Here is a 19,959-nt window from a genome sequence, read left to right as displayed (position 1 = left end):
GTGAATTTATAGCGGTGCATCCTAACACCACTGGCTTTGAAGTTTCCATTACGTCAGTAAAAGGTGGATAATGCAGTGAAACCACGATAAGTCAATAAGAATTACGTTTGACATAAGCCATTTTTAACCCTTAATGCTACTTTAATTCGTGCCGTCTTATCTATAAGATTTGCGAGACTTGATGGTAGGCTGATGAACATTCTGATGCCAGAATAATATTCGCTCTTCTAAATATATTAAGAGGCTACAAATTGGTCTGTCAAACCGATTATTATTCCTTGTGTTGACGCAGTGTATAGCAGAATTACTTTGAAACTGTGAAGTTCACTGATGAGAATGTGCATTCACATGGACGAGCCCTAACCTCTTAAACAGATACAATTTCAGATTTCTCACCAGTCATTGATCAAACAATATTGTTTTGTAAAATGAATGTTTTTCTTATATTAGATAAATCCCTTCCAAATTACTCCATTGTTAATTATAAAATTAAAATATACGCAGTAAAGTGTGTTGAGTGTCAATGCTACTTTCTTGCAACTACTTAATATGCTTCACTTAACTTGCACATTAAAATTTGACAAAACAAATTTAATTAACATCGTGATATATGGCATTGTTTTCTGGGGAAACTCAGTAGACAGCAGAAAACTATCCAAAAGAATTATTTAAGGAATTTAATATTCTCCCTATCCAGCAATTTCTGTGTGTTATTAAAATCATTTTGTAGTGGACAGCATAAAAGTTTCAAATAATCTCAGATGTCTACGGATACAGATACAAACATAACCTACAAATAACCTCAGCAAATAAAGAAATTAATTTACTATAGTGAAACCAAAGTTTTAATAATGTTCCATCCACTATAAAAAGTTGGAATCATGACGTAAAGAAATTTAAGCTAGCAACAAATACTTTCTCCTTTGTCACTCCATCAGTTCCTCAGAAAAAAATTAAAATCACCCTAAATTCTAACTTATTGGGAATACAGAGTTGATGCTTTCTTCTGTGATTATAATGTGCTGTAAAACTGTAGTTGACTTTAAATCACTGTCACGCCAATGTAATTGACATTGAAATAAATTCTACTCTGTCAGTTAATCAACGTTTTGCCAAATTTTGGTGGTCTTCAATTTGGTAACTCTTGTTTACGAGTACTTGAAACGTGTTGTGGTGAGTTATTTGTTATACACTTTGTTATCATTTGGGTTCTGCTAAGTTATTTGGTGCTGGAGGAGAGTCATTTATATGTTATAAAGAGCAATGGCCATAGAATTTAATTGATATATTTTATTGTTCTCCAGTTTGAGAAAAAATTCTGATTATTTTTACGTGATTTTACTTAAACCCTTTATTTCCTTCCTGTCAGAAAGGACCTGAACCATTCTTCAGCTATTCCTCGAATGTCATAAAAATGTAATTTGTTTAACAACATTTTATGATTTATAGAGTCAAAAGCTTTTGCTAAAATACAGAATATTCGTGCAATATGAATTTTTGTGGTTAATAGATTTCAGTATTGTCCGCTAGTCTGAATGCTGTATCTTCAGTGGATAAAATGTTTTAAGCCAAATTGTTCTTTTTCGACATAACCTAACCTCAAACACTTAAGGAAAGTTGGTTAATAGTAAACTTGGCCTGTATTTTGTCACGGTAATTCACTTTTCTTTTTCAGTGGTGTCACTACTGTCATATTAAGATGGCGTAGGAAATTCCTCCCTGTTTATTAAGTTACAAGTTGTTTTTATTTATCTGAGTCTTCTATACGTCTACTGTAATGCTGATTTTTAGCCGCTTTTATAACATTATTTAATATTTAACAATACTTAGTATAAAATGCTCTTATTTTGGGTCATTATTGTTCCTACTGTATATAACAGAGTCTTTTTATATTTGCAAGATGTTTTTATTCTTGTGGAATGTGGTCATTCGTAATTTTACCTACACTTTTATAATTATTTGGAAATGAAGTGTATATAAACATGAGTTAAACTAATTGTTAGTATCTTTGTCTTTTGTGCAGATTCCCGTGTTTGAGTCTTCCGAAGAATCAGAAACTGTTGTTTCATTATTTACTTTTCTTGTTTTCTGCTGCAGAAATATTATTAATCATATTACTTAACTGTCCTTCGTGGAGAGCAGACGTGTTCGCTCCGTGCTCCGCTACCTGCTGTCTGTGTTATTCTGTGGTGTACTCTTTCCAGTGCGGATTTAGTCTTCCTTCAGCATCAGCTTTTATTTGCTGGCATGACTGCCAGCAAAGATACGTGTGACATTTGTAAGAAGTCATTTTATGGGAAACAGAAGTTTCTCCGTTGTAGTGGGCCTTGCTCTGCAAGATTTCATCTGTCGTGCCTGCGAGTGAGTGATGCAGAATATTCCTGTTACACTTTAAACGGCGAGTCTACCTATAAGTGCGACACTTGCGATAGGAAATTGCGTTCAGTGAGGTCCGAAAATACTCCTGTTCGCTCTCTTAGGTCCGTATCGGCCTCTGAAACTGGCGGAAAAATGGCGACCGCTGTTAAGGAAGCTGCTTCCCAGCGAAACGCCAATGACGCTCTGAGTGCGCAACTCGAGGCACCACGCGGATCACCCGGGGCCCGAGTGACCACCGGAAAACCCGCGGCGGTCCGCTACAGGTTGCTGCAACAACGGAACGAAGGTCAGTGGACAGACACTGAGGCTAAGTCATCACGTCACGTGATGATACGGTTTTAACAGCGCCTTCAGCTGTCTGAATCACGCAATATGACGCCAAATGATCAGTGAATTGTAGGTTGGGAAGGAAGTGAAATCAAGTGATCGTCGTCTAGTTTGGATCCATGAAAACGCATAGAAAATGGGCCGAGTTGAAATTAAATTTACGTAACAACACAAAAACAATTTTAAGCCAACATTATAGTCATTGAAATATCGGACTAGCTTTAATTCAGATTACAATTTATATTTTCATCTAACACGACTTGTTTAGCGTGCTTACGCCTCTCGGCAATTTGGCCATTTTGAGCACGTGTTCATGAAAACGATACATTGTGTATATATTGTACGCTAAATTACAGTCAATACAAATCATCTGTAATTCGCATAATCAAGTGCAAATTTAACGTAATGTATCGCGTTGATGAACAAGTACTGAAGTCGAACTAATTGGCTATAAAGAATTTTACGAGATAAATAATTAAATGTGAGGTGGTTGCATATGGAAATACAAATTACAATTCGATTTAGGTGGTCTAATATTCTAATCAAAATACTAATGCTTTAAACCTATTACCCTATTGAGACTATTAAGAGGTGAACTTCGTTGAATTTTATTACGTTAGGTCAGGTTAGGTTACGTTAATAGTCCTTTGTGGTCGCCAAAGCGTACTTTTAAAGATGGCAGAGGAAGCCCGAATTTCTAAATGTTTTGATGGAACATCAAAGGTAGACACGATATTTTTCGCCCTGTGTCCTGTAATCATCTTAAGAGGTTTGACTGAGCCACGTACACAAAGGAACTAGAAATACTTGCAAACGAACGTGAAAAATAAATATATAGCACTCTTTGACTCAGAAGGGTGCAAACGTAAATATTCGTGCAGTGGTGCGAGTTCTGTAGACTGCTTCCTGATAGGCCTACGAGACAAAAACTGTCACGTGACTTCTCAGAGTGGAACGGCTTGGTATTGACGTCAGATACGGAAGTGGGCTCAATTCTTCAAGGGCCTACGCGAACTGCTTGCAAGTTTCCGTCAACCAGAGTCTTGGCTTCGGTTTGATTTCGATATTTCTCATATCACATGGGACGACAAATATTGCCAAATTCTGTTTGCGCAGAACAGAAATCAGACTCCATTTTGAAACTGAAAATGCCAAGGAAGTATACTTCGGTCGTTCAAATATAAAGACACTAGGTCACGTACCTAGGTTACCGGCGGTTACCTGGGGGCGACAAAGTTATATCCGGACAAGGAAATAAAACAAATTGACGGTCAGTTGCATTCTCGGGTTTTATATTTAGCGAGTATCTGTCGTAAATAACAAACCCACCTGCATCTACCATGAAGACGCACAAAGAACGTTCTTCAACCTTCTGAGAAATGTTTTCCTATTTCCGCTGCGTGATGCCCAGAACACAGCACGCGATGGTTGTGGTCTATCTGAGCACGTACACCGTCGACATGATTTTATAAGACGTTTTCAGTTTTGGACTGCATTTATCCCACGTGCTTAGAAATTAAGACGGAGCAAGTTGCTTACTACAGCTTTGGATTACCATCTTTTTCTGTGTGCAGTTCCAATTTCTAGTGACAGGCTTCAACATCAAGCGAAGCTCTCGAAGTGTTCCAGAAAGCTCCGAGTGATTTGAATTTGCAACCATGGTTCATGTTTGTTTGTTTTTGCTTTCAACTACGTTCTTGTGTCCCTACTGCACGTCTCCTCTCGCTGCAGAGAGCACGTAGATTCACAGCTCCCCTGCGTTTCTGGAAATAACGTGTTCTGGGTAACGAACGAGAAAAAAGTCTTTGAGGTGTGTGTCCTCTGACCAATTTTTGGCGCATAAGAAGGGCAGGTCATTAGAAGTAATGATGACGCAACGTTCTTCAAATAGCGACTAACATCACGACCTTAAGAATTTTCCAGTTGGAATAAAGATTACAGCCTCTTAATACAATAAGAAGATTCTAGAGGTTTATATCGTGACGTAATTGGTTACTAAAACGTGGTTCCTAACCAAAGATAGATCTATTTCACGCGGATATTACTTCCTGCATTAACAATCACTGAACACAGTCTGATAATCTTTGCACAGGTGTTCTTAACTATTGATCTGTACTCTCTTGTCCACTGACTTCACACTTTTTCTGGTTTCGCTTGTTACTTTAGCTGTCCCACAGTTACGTAACCTCACGACTTCGAAGTAACGACGCTTAGTGTAGGCACAATTTCGAAGCATTATCTTACAACGGTTATCAAATCTCATAAATTCTCAGAGTTAATTTCCGAAACTATTCGCTGCTCTCCTGGTTACATTTTCACCGTTCCACGTTTAGACTGGCAATAGACTTACTGTCACACTGGTGCCATCTATCTGCATTAAAATCCATGCTACATGTTTCGGCTACATTTCAGCCAGTCCGTCCCATATCTGCTGTTACATTTTAAACCTCCGGAGCCACCTTTTACCCTTAGTAATGTGTATATTTTATTTAACATCTTAAGAAATGAAAACAACTAACAGTATTAAAGTATCAATAACACTTCGTTAAAATGTTCACATATTTAAATGTTATTCTTCTTAGAGAATATTAACAGTTTCTGAACTCAGGTATACGCGGGGAGTGGATATCTGAAATGTCTGAGGCTGTCCCTGGCTCCTTTACTCTAATAATGGAGGTATAGAAAGTTCTCGAAACGTCGTATAACTACTCCATTCTTATACGACTGAACAATTAAATTTATTTGAAAGTTTCCCCGAAAGAATTCTTAAACATTTAGCAACTGATTCCCGGCGGTGCCCGAATTTATAACTTGTGTTGGGCAAGGCCGTGGTCTAGGCAACACGGAGTTTTCCTCCGGGGGCTTCCCCGGTTTCTCCGTGGCATCTCAACAATTACTCCAATCACACACAGAAGAAGGCAATGGCAAACCACTTCTGGATCATCTGCCAAGAACGTATATGAACAGGTCCCAGTCCGAGAAAAGGATGGAAGGATCCTGTTCATATGGACCTGTCGTCAGACAGAACACTAAAAAAAAAATGAACACATTATATAGTTTCTCAACCTGTGGTGCGTGTATCACTGGTGGTACGCGAACTATGTAAAAAAATCAAAATTAACATAAATAACAGTTTTTCCTGAACACATTTGTTTAGTGGTATATTCAATGTGTTAAATTAGAATTAGTGGTACGCCAGCGAAGAAGGATGAGAACCCCTGCATTATATTATATTATTTACTTTCTTTACTGCTTATGTCCTGTGCACTTTTCCTATTAAAACAATCCCTTACTGAAGTTTTATGAATTAAATTTTCTGTATTCTCTGCCCTCAAATTATTCAGTTTCCCGTCGATGTCCTAATAACAATTACTCCACTTCATGGTGTGGCCCTTAATTACAGCTGCCACAATTCCTGCCGATACTTTTCAAATAATCGATATGTCGACGCGAAATATGTATTTTGTTCCAACGCACGTGGCTCTGAGCGAGTGAAGTGACAATGGACATCCGACGGTGGCAGCGATTGTCAAGAAACACGAAGCACGTGATGTGAGAGTTAGAAGCCTGACTTTCGCAGAACTCTTTTACAGAGAGGAGCCAACAGCTTTCTGTAACTCGTGTCACGAAACAAATACAAAGAAGAAGAGAGAACTTGTATAAAAATTCTGCACCAAATCCCAGATAGAAACAGACACAAGTGCGCACCCTGGCGGTTATGCAACACACATTCCCTCGCTGCCAATTGGGTTGCAAGAAAGCGCGGGGGTTAGAGTTACAGTAATTTGTAAACCTCGGGGGATGATAAGGAATTCTAACAGAGACTGAGAAAATGTGATACTCTGAACGGAAAAGAACTGGATCCTTCTAGACACGCCCTCGAAAACTTTAGACTTAATGACACATATGAGCCGATTCTGCCCCTGCTGGAAGGATTTTCTTACCAGAAGTTTCATGAGACAGGAGGGTTATTCGCAAGTGATACCGAAAGGGCGACAGCTTATAACCATCATGTCCACATAAAGTGCATAGAATGAATCTGTAATGGGGAGGTACGTCCGTATTGGAAGTTTCAGATGGACGGACACGAAACGCTGTCTAGTTCGAATAATACTGGCAACAAGAGTGCATAAAGCCCACTTTATCAAACAGCGTCATTTTGCGTGATTTAATTCGAAAGAGACTTAATCATGAACCTTGCACTTAAGTGGCTTTAGACCTATGCAACACGCACGACTGAAACACGAAACGTGCAAGAAGTTTTGATTACACATCGCGAAACAAGTGATAGCAAAAGTAGACCGGAGCAAGCCAGCAAAATGGATTACGGACTAACCTAATTAATTCTTCCGGTTACAATGATGAGATCTGATGATCGCGTCATCATCTCGCGTGTCCCTGGCATCGTTAGTCCTTGGTTCTTGCTGTGTCCCTTCGTTCTCGCCTATGATTTTCATATTACAATATTGACGAATTTTGTTCGCATTCATCCCTAAAATCACCACCAAAATGAACGGGATTCTTGGTATGAAATACATAAATTCAGTTCATAACCTGTCTTTACCGACCCACCTCACATTTTCAGGTTAATCGGACAAATAAGTCACACACGGTCTCATGAAAGTCTGCGACTTTTTGAAAATATGTATCGATGGGGATGTAACTAATTAAATTAATTGTTGTTGTTGTTCCTTGGCTCTTCAACCTAGTCGTGGGTTTTCGCAGCCTCCTTTTCGGAGGTTTGTTTGTCTTTTTTAACTCTGCATTTTTGAGTAGTGCGTTACCAGCCCACTGCCTCTGCACAATTTCTACTCAATCCTGGTTTTTGTCTGCCAGAGCCATCTAGTAGAGAATCATGAGAGACTTGGGTGAGAAATGGCCGCTGAATTTTGTTTACGAAACATCTCGTTCATGCTCGTGAGGTTGTTCTTTCACATGCCGTAAATCTTCGACATGGGACCGCCGGCTTTACTTCCCCTCCGAAGGAAGTTTGTGCTACGGATATTTATCACCCGTAAAAATCCATCGACATCGGCCGGGTTAGAACCCGCGAACCTTGGGTCCAGTGGTGAGCACGCTAACCACTAATTAAACTAATTAAACAGGTAATCTGTGTAGGCTTCTAGAACAATGTTCCTCTGTTTAGCTGAAAATGAAGTAGGAATTTGCACGTGAATAAACCATCATCGGTTTCAAAAAATTCTATTATTTTTGACGTCTTAGATATGAAATTCTAATTAACGAGAAAGAGAGAGAGATAAAAACGCCCATTTATTCTTAATTATCTTAGTTAAAATATCCTTTACGTCTCAGACACACGAGACAGCAACAGAACGTCGAATAGATAATGGATAAGACAGGCACCGACGTACCTGAGCAAGAACGTATTCCTGGTGATCTTTGTCACCAATGCATTTTTTTATATGAAAAAACAAATTAATACCTAGATATCCTGACTTTGGTATCACATTTCTGACGAAGACCGTCCAGCAGAGGCCAGTGGAGTTTGTAACGTGTTCTCATACGTCGTGATAAAGCAGAAGACCACAATCAAAACACAAAAGATCTAATGTGAAGTTGCTCTACGCCAGGAAGTTCTGGTGCGCATTTCTGGTTCATACAGGTTGCCGCTGTTTAAGTATGCATGTACGAGGTGCGATCGGAAAGTTTCAAGACTGTGTCAATAGCGGGCGAACCGGATGTAGTACGAGCTTCTGCCTTTAGGGGGTGCGGCCTACATTCATAGTGAATCAGTGTGCCAGCCGGCATCATCGAATTAGCATTTGCTTCTTAGTTACGGGCGTTTTGGTAGTGCATTACACCGACCCTCCTGCGATTGCGAATTTTCATGAACAAAGAGTGTGCATCAAATTTTGCCAAAGACTCGCCAAAACGGCTACGGAAACCTATGAAATGCTAAAGCAAGCATTTGGGGAGTCCGCAATGGGTCGTGCACAAACTTTTGTGTGGCATTCACGTTTTAAAAATGGCCGAACCTCTGTCGATGATGACGAGCGTTCTGGACGACCATCTTCGAGCACAACGCCCGAAAATGTTACGAAGATTCGGCAGGCCATTCACGAAGATCGACGTCGTACCATCAACGACTTGTGCGACATTGTTGGGATAGGCTATGGGACCTGTCAGCTGATTCTAAAGGAAGAACTCTACATGCGACGCATCCTGTCTGAGGACCAGAAGCAGAATCGACTTCTCGTTTGTCAGGAGCTCAAAGATCTTGCAAGAACCGACCCCACCTTCCTTTCTAAGCTCCGTGTGACTTCTTCCTCTTCCCGAAGATGAAAATTCAGCTAAAGGGAAGGAGATTTAAGACGATAGAAGAGATTCAGGCAGAATCGCAGATGGTGCTTGACAGGCTGACAAAGAAAGATTTCCAGGGATGCTTCCAGGCTTGGCAGCGGCGCTGGGATCGTTGTGTTCACTCCCAGGGGAACTACTTCGAGGGTGATGGATGAATTTAATACCTGATATAAGTGTACGGGTTTTTATAGGCGCAGTCTAGAAACTTTCCGATCGCACCTCGTACACATGGACAACTAACAAAATTTAACTAACAAATTCAGGTAAGTGACAGAGCGAGGGGGTTAATGTTGGTGGCGCTGGTAATTCAGGGTTAGAGGAACAGAGGATAGGGCACGTCCTTAAAGATGCAGAACTTCATGTTCTTTGTGCGTACTGCGTTTTGTCTCCTCCTTGTCCTAGAGGACAGGCCGCTGACTGAATTAGAGGATAGGGCACGTCCTTAAAGATGCAGAACTTCATGTTCTTTGTGCGTACTGCGTTTTGTCTCCTCCTTGTCCTAGAGGACAGGCCGCTGACTGAATTATACGAGGCCTAATAACACTCCACGGTTCTTATGCAGAAGGTTACGTAAAAGTTAAATATTTAAACAAAAGACCGGAGTCGCCTAACAACGAAGGATATCGATAGGTATACATAGTTTCTCGTCCAGTTACAAAAGTGTGATTTTTATCTTTGTCATTTCTGTCTGTCAGTCTTCTTCGTAAATAAAAATTCGTTAACTGCTGAACGGAGTCTCATGAAATTAGATGACGCGTAGTCTACTGGCATCTGCCGACATATTCCAATTTTATTGGGATCTAACAGCAATAATGGACACCTCAGAAGACGTAATGTCTCTAAGTTTCAGTTTAATCACGCCGAACCAATTCCCAACTGCAAGTGCCTACGTCATTTCTTCTAAAGTCACTAACCCCGCAGTTCCGTTCGTCTTTACCCTTGCGTTCTGAGTTGCCGTTCCTTACAACGGGGAGTTGGATAAATAGATAAAACACAAATGCCGAAGACTAGTTTTCTAGAAAACTTTTGTTCTGAGTTTCGGGCGATAAAATGTTTCCGTTCACGAAAAGAAATTTTACGTTGGTTCATGTTCTATCCTCTTCGGTTCCCTGAATCATTTATTCCCAGAAAATGCTGCAAGATTCTCACGACGAGCGATAACATTTTTCTCGTCAGGTTCCCATAAATTACTCAAATCTGGGACCTGTTATCGCGGGAATTTGCTTAGCGTGCGACGCCAATATTCAGTCAGTCACTGTCACTAGGCGACAGGTCTCAGTCACATCCTGTCAGCGTCCTTTGCCCTTCGACGCGAAACAGAAGCCGTCGGCAGAGCGCAGAGCACGAGTAGATCCTCCCTTGTCTTAGACGCTCAGAAATGTGCGACTGAAACAAAACTGTGTCGCTTTAAACGAAAGATACTTAAGTTTCATAACACTCTCGTTTTCCCTTCGAAAAGGATAAACATTTAAACTTTAACTACAATCGTAAACCGTATGTCCCCTGGCTACGTCTCCGCGTGTCTGACAAACTCCGTGTTCTCAACACTTTAAGACTCCGGATAAGTCCCCTTACTTAGAGACTCGCGGGAGGCCTGGTGTTTAACGGCGACCCGTTACTGAAATATCACGACAGTCGCCCAAAAATACCAATATATATAGTAAATTCAAATACGTTAATTGTAGTTAGGGTTTATAATCTAACGCGAATTACTTCATAAGGAAGTAGAATATTTTCTTCAAAACAGCAATCTTGACTATTTATGTACAAACTAGTTCCATAAAACCGTGTCTAGGTGTTCTAATCTTAAACACTAAAATTTCGGTCAATTACAACTAAAGAATTATATCAGCGGCCAAATGCTGTCATAACGCTGACGAAACTCAGTCTTCTGTTGCGTGTGTGGACCTTCACTTAAGCTAATACAAAGCGACGCCATCCACATTTAAGACTACTCGAATTTATATAAACATGTAAACTGTTAACCTACGTCTAAATGAAGCGTGTTCATACGCGCCTTTCAATAATTTAAATCGTCTTTATATACATGACACATTAACTTAACTCAAATTCCATTTGGCAAATGTCCTTGTCTCAGTTTTTTGAATTTCTGTGAGGAAATTGAATTCAGTCTCTCAACAAGACATTTAAGACCTTTGTCATTCATAATACGATCGGTTTAATTATTTCTTCAGCATAATATTGCCTCATCGGTGTAGAATCTAATGTTAATAACTCAATATTTTTAGGTGGCTTAAATGTTCATCGGGTAAGGCGCCATTTCTTACAACAAATCTCTGGGTTTTACTCTTCTGACTGTGTTGAGGGATTCCAAACAACTGAAGACCCACGACCGCACTTAGCACTTTTTTGCGACTGGCGGGAAACCAAGTTATAAGTAGTTTATTTTCTCCTGAAACTTCGCAGAAATTTGTTAGAAACTGTAGACCGACACGTTTACGTGTTAGGCCTAATGAAGTTTCTTTACCAAGTTTCTTGACATCTTATTCCTGCGAGCTATTTATTTGAAATTACGAGAGTTTTTAACTTAGGGGGTAGTTATTTGTCAATCGCGCATGAAAGCAAATGCATATAAATACATTGTGATTCAATGTAACGTAAGCAGTGACAGGGGCTCCAGTTGATAGATAAGGCGACAAAATAAGCGCTGACGTAGTTCAGTAAGCACGTCTTAAAAACGCGGTGTATGTGATTTAGCATTGCTCTATGATTATGAAGTTTGCTCGGAAGAGATTAAAATGGCTTCATCTGTTCTATTTCCTCCATCCTGTGCTGATGTCTTGGGGCGAAAATCCATACCGCGGAGCAGCACAGAAACCTGATATTCCCTTTTATCATCAAGTGTTTGAACACAATAACATTTATTTATTTATTTCTGTGTCCAAAACAAAAATGGTCCTGCCAAGCGACTTCATAAAAATCAAAACACATTTCCCTACATTTATTTCATTCTTCACCTTTTCCACTGACCTTGGATACTGAATTGCTGGAAGTGTGGTCAGTGAGGTCAGATCAGATTAATGGAGTGGTGAGGGGGTTTGTGGGAAGCGAGCGGAAGCAAGGTGATGGAATAATTATGAGGCGAGAAGTGGAGTGTCCTCTTAATTTCCTGTAAGCAGTGCAAATATTGAATGTGAACTTCGAGTGTCCTGAAGCGAATTGGATCATCCACTGCACTAACGTTGGATCTAATCCGACATCCACGGCATCGTCTTGGCCAAACTATTAGTAATGACAAGAATTGTGACGTCATCAGATATGACGAGCAACTCTGCGTATTTGGTCCCGACAGAGGTACGAACCATGGTAGGTTATCAAAGCGTTTGGCCGTTTTCATACTCACTTGCTATCAGTCCTTCACAGATGTTGCTTATCTCAATACATTTAATCTAACGCATACCACTTCAAAAATGTTTCAAATAATCCTGTCGGTCTTGCTTCATGCCCTGTGCTGGGCAGAAGGCTGGTTCCACCAGGAACCACACCCATCCTTTGTTATGGAGTCAAGACCTGCTGAAAGTGTGCTTATATTCCATGCCCCCTTATTACAATCGCTGCTACTTTCTCTCATAAACACACATGCACACGTTTCTCAGTATTTTTCTTCAACAAATTTTTAGGTTTACTGTTTTCGTCTATTATTAGTTCGTAAAATTTCTTATCATAAAGAATTGTGCGGTGATAGAAGTACTGACAGGAAGGGCCTTCCATTATGCACGGCCGACAGAAGCTTCCCAGTTTCACGAAACGCTTTCGAGTTTCATTTAGTTTCAAACAATGCTCACACACACACACACACGCGTAGCCTCGCCTGTAGAACAGATAACACATGAACGCCAGCCAGTCTTATCGTCTCTGGTCCGAGAGCGAATTTATCTCTGGGACAAGTGAGCGCCGGATGCAACGCGACAATGAATGCGCATTTGCTGTGATCCAAGACGAAACCCACGCGCGAGACACGATTCATCGCGAGAAATGAAACTCGTTCTTCTGTAGGAAACACTCGTCGTCCAATGAAAGCGATACGATTCTCGATAGGGGCGCTTTTATGAATCAGCGGTGCGAAGGCAAAGGGGAAAAACTTCGTAAACTTTAATGATACTTTTTTTGAACAAACTGTCATGTTGTGGTTTGCCGAAGAAGACGCAACTGTCGTACATGAAAATTACCATCCACCGAGCCACGGCTTCGGAAACTTGCGTACTTTCACTAGACCTACTGCGAATCAAAGACAGGAGTTGGGATCGTACGCAGAACAGAATTAGGTTATGTAGCACTGGTAAGCAGACTGGTAAGGTGGGAATGCAGTGCCCTGCCAGAGAATTGTGTTAACAATTGTTGACTGTTTCGTGTTGCTCCACTAAATTTATCAAAGAACTACTGAATTACCTAAACAATTGCGTACTCATAATTGAACATTGAAGACTATCGTCGATGTATGCAAACTTCGTAGTTTCTGAGGCGTTGCACTTCCAAAATGGCGTCATTTCCGCCATCGGTCGTATCTGACATCTCCAAGCCTGAATGCTTAAGACCACAGCGAGCAAAGCAGATCTGAATGGTCTTCCTGCTTATAGCTCGCAAGTGGAATCCCTGCACCGTCTGAATAAGCACGTGTTCGTTACTGACTCAATGACGGCGGAATGAACTGTAATTTTTAACAAAACCGCATTCGATGGTAAATAATAAGCAGACCTCCATTACAATTACAGACACTCGAAGAATACAAAAGACCGTCTCCTTATTTTATGCAACACGGCAAATCAATTATCTAACATGTTAACATTCAAGCCGGAACATTCCGAAAGAGATGGCAAAGCGTGATCAGTGTGTATGTGTGTGTGTGTGGGGGGGGGGGGGGGTCGACAGAACCGGTGGTATTTGCAGAAAATAACATTCATATTTCATGAAATGTATCGTAAGAACCACAGAAAGTAAAAAGACGCGAGCGATGCAGGCACACGCAGTTTCTACGGCCGAAACTGAATTTTTTTTCCACACCCGAGAGTGTACAAGGAAAAGCTGAGTAATTTCTGATGACGTGTTCTCCCCCCAGCAGAGTTTTTGCGAGGCGCTTAATTAATTACACGGTATAAAGGACAACACGAACAATAAATCATAAGCCTATCTCACCTCCTTTTTCTATGATCCATTCGTCTTTTATGGTCTTCTGTTCTCTCATTCTACTTCGGGTTCTCGATCAGAACTTTGTACGCATTTCTGGTCACGCGGAATATAGCTACAGGTTTTTCCCATCTCATGTTTAATGATTTTGCCATTCTAATCTTATCAATTGACGAATGCAAGTTATATAACTCCTCGGTGTACAGTTTCCTTCATCTTATTCCTACTTTCTAATTACTCAGAAAATAAAGCTCGTGATAAGATACCGCGGACCGATGGGAAGCTGGAGTTCTGGTCTGAGCTAGCTTCAGACCAGCGAGCGAAATTATTCTTCCTGTGGTGGTGTTCGAAGCGGTCGTTAGTAGCTGAGCGGCGTCTTGACTCCAATTTACAGCAAGTATATCGACCTTACTCTCTTGTAAGTTTTGTGGAATTAACCCTTTCGATGCTGAAATTTATAGAACAAAAATTTTAGTTGCAACTGTAAGTATCACCCGATTAAACTGATTTGATTACCACGGATTGTTCGTATATTCAGGGACAGGAAACGGATTAATCGGGACTCTGCTGTAGTTAAAACGTTCAATTTATTCAGATGGGGTAGAATTGAGCGATAATCACGTTGGTAGGATTGGAAGGGGTTAATTTTTCTTAGTGATATGAAAGTTAAAACATAAAAAAGTGGCCCAAGATAAATTGAATTACAGCGAAGAATGAAATACAGAACTGACGGTAGGAAACCATAAACAGCGTTGCAGTTAAAATTATTTTAGTGTGGCCAACATTCTGATCTGAAGTGAGAAAAAATAATGTAATCAGCGAAATATAAGAATATCAGATCAAAAACTTCTTGACGATGGTGAAGAGTCATTTGAATAAAAATTTTCTTGGATATTATTCATCGTCGAGTAAATAAAATATAAAACGTAACACGACGTTTCGGAGATGGGGCTCTATCTCCGTCTTCAGGTTCCTACTCAGTTGGGCCCACTAGATAGAGCTAATCCCTATCTCCGGACAAAGTAAAAAAGTGAAAGTCCCGGAATAAAAAGACATCAGCACACCATCCATCCGTGGGACGTTAAAGAATAAATAGCAGAAATAAAATTCGTTAAACACGATAAAGCCAAATAAAACAAAAAAAACTCACAAAATGTGTATGTAGATCCGCGTTTTTAAGAGACCTGGAGGTCGGAATGGACGTCACCAATTCCACTTCCAAATTACTAACACACAAATCTTGTTTTTTTACTGACATATTTTGAAACTTACGTTCATAAATCACAATCTAATTGATGGTTTTAAGGACATGGAAGTTCATAGACCATAAGTGACGCAAGTTATTTAAGCGGTCAGCGTCCTCTGCTCTTCGAATCATAGTCCAGGGAGACATTTTAGTCGCCTGTAACTGTGGTCACGTTACAACCATAGAAAGACGTTATTAAAAGGTACTTACGTAATTTGCGTCAGATTTTTCGCACAAAGTCACACATCGTCGCGAGTATCAGGGAATTATGATTAGCCCTGCACAAAGGCAACCCTAAACCCTCAAAATTACATAACGCCTACGTGACTTAAAATCTGCACTCTTTTCAGGCACAATGGTGGTGTTGTTCCACTACACCTCAGGCGACGGATGCATTGGGATTATCAGTGAGGGCTTCATCCGCAGCTCAAAGGATACGACGCGAGATGCGATGTTGGGACAAGGCGTTTATCTGACGTCTCTCCCTCCATGGACGGATAGCAAGAAAATTGTGAACAACAACTGGGATAGCCAATCCGAGAGCGTGTTTTTGGCCAAACTGGATCATATTAACTACTTCATTGCGTTCGACTCTCGCGATCTCCACGGCGTTACAAAAGCAAGTGGCTCACGTGATGTTTGGATGGTGCCCTACGACATAAATTTGGAAAAGGTTCCACATTCGATACATATGAGGGGATCTAATGTCGCTGTCGCTCAAAGCCTCGGCTACCTGTAACAGGCTCACGACTGCTAAAAAGAATATTTCTTAAGTTACATTCATATGCTGTACTCCTGAGCTTAATTTCTGAGTAATGTAATGCGACATCTCTTTGAAATATATGCAAACAGCAAAGATTGGAAATGATGTGCCACACATTACTGCTGTATGGGTCAAGCTTACGTGCTCTCCTCACGGAAGCATAAATGCATAAATCTGCTTCGCCATTGGTTCAAAATGTGCAGTTTGTATCAATGGTAAGCAAAGGTGGGTCGGCCGATCTACGACCGCCATTACAAAGTCTGATTAAATTGGTCCAACGGTTATGGTTTTAAGATACAGCACAGCATAAAATACCCTCACTTTTTAAAGCTGACGTTCGCCTTAAATAACATTCAATAATTCAGTTCGTCCGCAAAGAAATTACAACAACTGACCATGATAAAGTTCAGCTGGTAGATGCTGTTAGGAAATGCAGAGTTACCAAGTGTTAAAAATTGTACCCGTTGTTGTCACTCGCCTTTAAGGGTTGTCAATCTCAACAACTGGCCTTAAGAATGTCTTAAATATTCCCTACAACGCCTCAAGAAAAACATTTACGTCCTGGATAATACTTGAAATGAACGTAGAAATTTCAGTTTCCGTTGTACGATTCTAACCAAAATTTCAAAGGCAGTTCCAACACCCGTCAGTAAACCTCCGCGATAGATGTCAAGTTCTATTAAATTCGTTCAGCTGTTTGTCCTCGCGAATGGGACAGGCGCATTTTACAGCTGTTTCCCAAACAACAGACGCTGATGAGGAAGGACGTTTCGTCCAACGCTAATGTCATTAACAACGTTCCTGTTATGTATATAAAAAATAAATAGGAGATACATGATTCCATGAAGATGGAAGCAAAGAAGGTCTTCGAAACGTTGGGCTATGGATTCGTATCGACACGGCTAGCGTCCCGAGATTTCATTGCAATGTCCAAGTTTACTTCTGAAAAGGGGTTCTCGTCAAGAACCACTAAAATTTCCAGCATTCACCCTCAGATGAGAAACCAGTTGAAAGAACCAACCAAGGGCATTTCTGCAAAAAAATCATATTAAAATTATGGGAAAAAATGGTTGTATAGGATCAGTGGGGCAAAACTGCACTAAGACGGAGTGTGAAAGAATTCTTTTATTTGTCATGCACCCAGTGACCTCCGAAATCCATGTGTTGCACTGAAATATAACATTAGCTAAGATTCGTTTCAAAATTTCCAGTTAATGAAACTTTCTGGTACCGCGGAGGACACTGAGGATTCACTGTCCGTCCGTGTGTGTCCTCCCGTGCACTGGTTTCTGTTAACACCCACGTCGGAGGCGAATTACAAGATTATGACGACATGCAAACCTCAGAGGTGGGAAAACAATCCTCGAAAGGAGAAATTCAAAAACTTTCCAACGTTTTACTTTTTCTACCACGAACATCACTAGGTCCGACCTGGAACTGCAGTCGTACGTCGCTACGTCATGTCGACAGAAGAACTCTTGTACTTTCATCAAATAAGATACCTTTCCGCCCTCTTATATCCACGTAGGAATATTTTTTGCACAGACTTTGCCAAAGACTTAACCCGTTCGTGTGTTTTAATGAAAAGCAGAACGTTTGGAGAACTGGTTTTTCTTCGGCGTTCTGCTTTGGACCAGGTCCAAGGTTGAGAGATCAGGTGCACCAGGGCGCCAGTGTGGGCTGTGGCCCCAACATCTCAAGGTGTAAGAAGGACCTAGTTCAGAAACTTAATCATTTTGATTGAAAGACAGAGGATCGGTAAAGTCCAACCGCTTGTGTGACGTCATCGCCAGGAACCTTTAAACGTTGCAAGGACATAGACGCCTTCAGAAAAGGAACGAACTATTTCTGGCATGGGACAGCCGTCTGTTACAGGAACAATATTTACGTCAGAACAGAAAAAATTCAGGTCAAACGGACTGCCGCTCCTTTTTGCAGACTCACCGCCATTTCGCAACTAATTTTTTGGGGGTGGGAGATGATGCGATTTTTCCGCGATAATGTTAGCCCCTTATGAGTGCGGCTTTAACCTGTGACATGGCAAAATTAACTAAAAGTTTCCCATTTTGAAGTTGTGTCGTTTTACCTAGAAGCCCCTCAAATTGGAGGCCAGAATTTACGGAACTAGGTTTTGCCAGTTTGGGCTCGAAATTTGGGCTCTTCCCCTCACCGCAGGACCCAGATTGAGCGTCTTGCCCGTTCCTTGATGTTATGTGACTTTGTTTTGCAGCGGAACGAGTGTTTCTGTTCTGATCCTCGAGCAAGTAGTTTCAATCGATTTGCAGCGATTCGAGCTATGACACCCCCCCCCCCCGCCTCCGCCGCGCCAACGAGCTCTGAATTATTCACACCGTGTTCTTCCCGTAATTAGATGGCGGGGGGCAAATTGCCATCCAACAAATTGTCGTGTGATGGATCTGTTTCTGCAAAGCGACAGATCACACACGAGACGCGGCATTTACGGGCGCACACCCACCGCTCCTCGACAGGTCCGACTGACAGCGAGCACAGACGACGTCGTAAGTCCCTAACTCGGTAAGGAAAGCTGACAGTGACAAACTGCTCCTTCCGCGTTTTAATCTGCACCAGAACCTAATCTAGAAGTAAAGTACATGTTGAGTCATAGATAATTGAAATCTTATCAAGTTTAAACGTGCCGCCTTGAGTATAAAATAATGCAGTGGACTTTATCTGACGATTTGAAACTTCTAATAGCAGATATGGAATGCCAATGAGTCATCGTACTTCATTTTCGATTTGTATTATTTTATGTTGTGATATGTCCGTCACGTTCACAAAATTCAGAGACAAATCAATGCTGAATTAGACACCGAATCGAACACGAAGTTAAAAACGATTCTGGTAAGGGGAGGAGGCAATGGCGATGTTCAATAAATTTCACATTGTGGGTGGCTCGTATTTCCCCAAATTCCCCCACCTAAAGTTATTTACATTTTCATCACATTCCTGCAACAATCTTTCTTCCACGGGTCTTGCAAAGTCCTGAAACTCTTAAGGAATAAATTATTAATCTGCATTTGTACAAGAAGATCTACAGATGTTAATGCAGATAAACGCAACTTCCACTTCGGAATATGACGACAGAAATCGAGAAAGAGCCTTAAGCACTCTTAAGAAACACCAAAAACTGTGGCTTCGAAGTAAGATCTTATGAGGAATCTCACGGCGCCGGATGGCAAGTTAACGAAATACTTGTCCACTCTACTCAAGTATATTTAAAGACGGCATTAAGAGTGACACGAGATGACCGTGGAAAGTAAATTTAAATTAACAACAAAGTAATAAATATACTATAATAATACTCTGATTAAGAACCAGGTTGATTTTCAAAGCTAAAGGGCCTTATTTGCTTTTTAAACAGCAGTCGCATTTTTTCGTATGATACTACAGCGTGTTTGGCAGACCGCGTATAATCGAATTTATCGCGTTCGGCACATAATTGTTCGCATTTATTTACACTTCTATAATCGAATTTACCGCGTTGGGTAAATTCGCGTTACAAGGGGTTTTCTGTCCTTTGTGTGACACAGCGTAATAACAACTGCTGTCCGCAGTTCCTGTCCAATATCTGCACCCGCTGAAAGTTGTTAGCCAAAATGGTAACCGCGCAAGGGCGTTCCACCTGGATTTACGTTCTGCTCTGTGCTGTTTAGTAATAACAAACACTGCGGGCTTAAGCCTAACTTTACTATAGGTCACGCATTTACAACAAATGCAAAAATAGAGTTGTCAAATTCTAGCAGAATTCATTATCGTG

General features: G+C 40.8%; 1 protein-coding gene across 5 annotated transcripts in view; it reads left to right on the top strand.

The window, feature by feature from the left end:
* LOC147872771 (uncharacterized) overlaps positions 1-16,283 on the top strand; it is a 113,142-nt gene extending 96,859 nt beyond the window's left edge. For 2 of the 5 annotated variants that reach the window (XM_087354775.1, XM_087354771.1), the window contains exon 2: positions 15,769-16,283. In XM_087354775.1, the coding sequence (XP_087210901.1) occupies positions 15,774-16,157 (384 nt within the window). In that variant the 5' untranslated portion in view covers positions 15,769-15,773 and the 3' untranslated portion in view covers positions 16,158-16,283. Of the gene's footprint in view, positions 1-14,429; positions 14,591-15,768 lie in introns of those variants that run through there. The other 3 variants (XM_087354773.1, XM_087354772.1, XM_087354774.1) reach the window with 3 other exon arrangements.
* The last annotated feature ends 3,676 nt before the right edge of the window (positions 16,284-19,959 follow it).

This window comes from Zootermopsis nevadensis, unplaced genomic scaffold, assembly GCF_977971745.1.
Source record: "Zootermopsis nevadensis isolate Lab colony 2312 unplaced genomic scaffold, Znev_1.0 Znev_ptg000024l, whole genome shotgun sequence".
Classification (NCBI taxonomy): Eukaryota; Metazoa; Arthropoda; class Insecta; order Blattodea; family Termopsidae; genus Zootermopsis; species Zootermopsis nevadensis.
The sequence above is the reverse complement of the archived record's forward strand: the minus strand, read 5'-3'. Positions and strand labels throughout refer to the sequence as shown.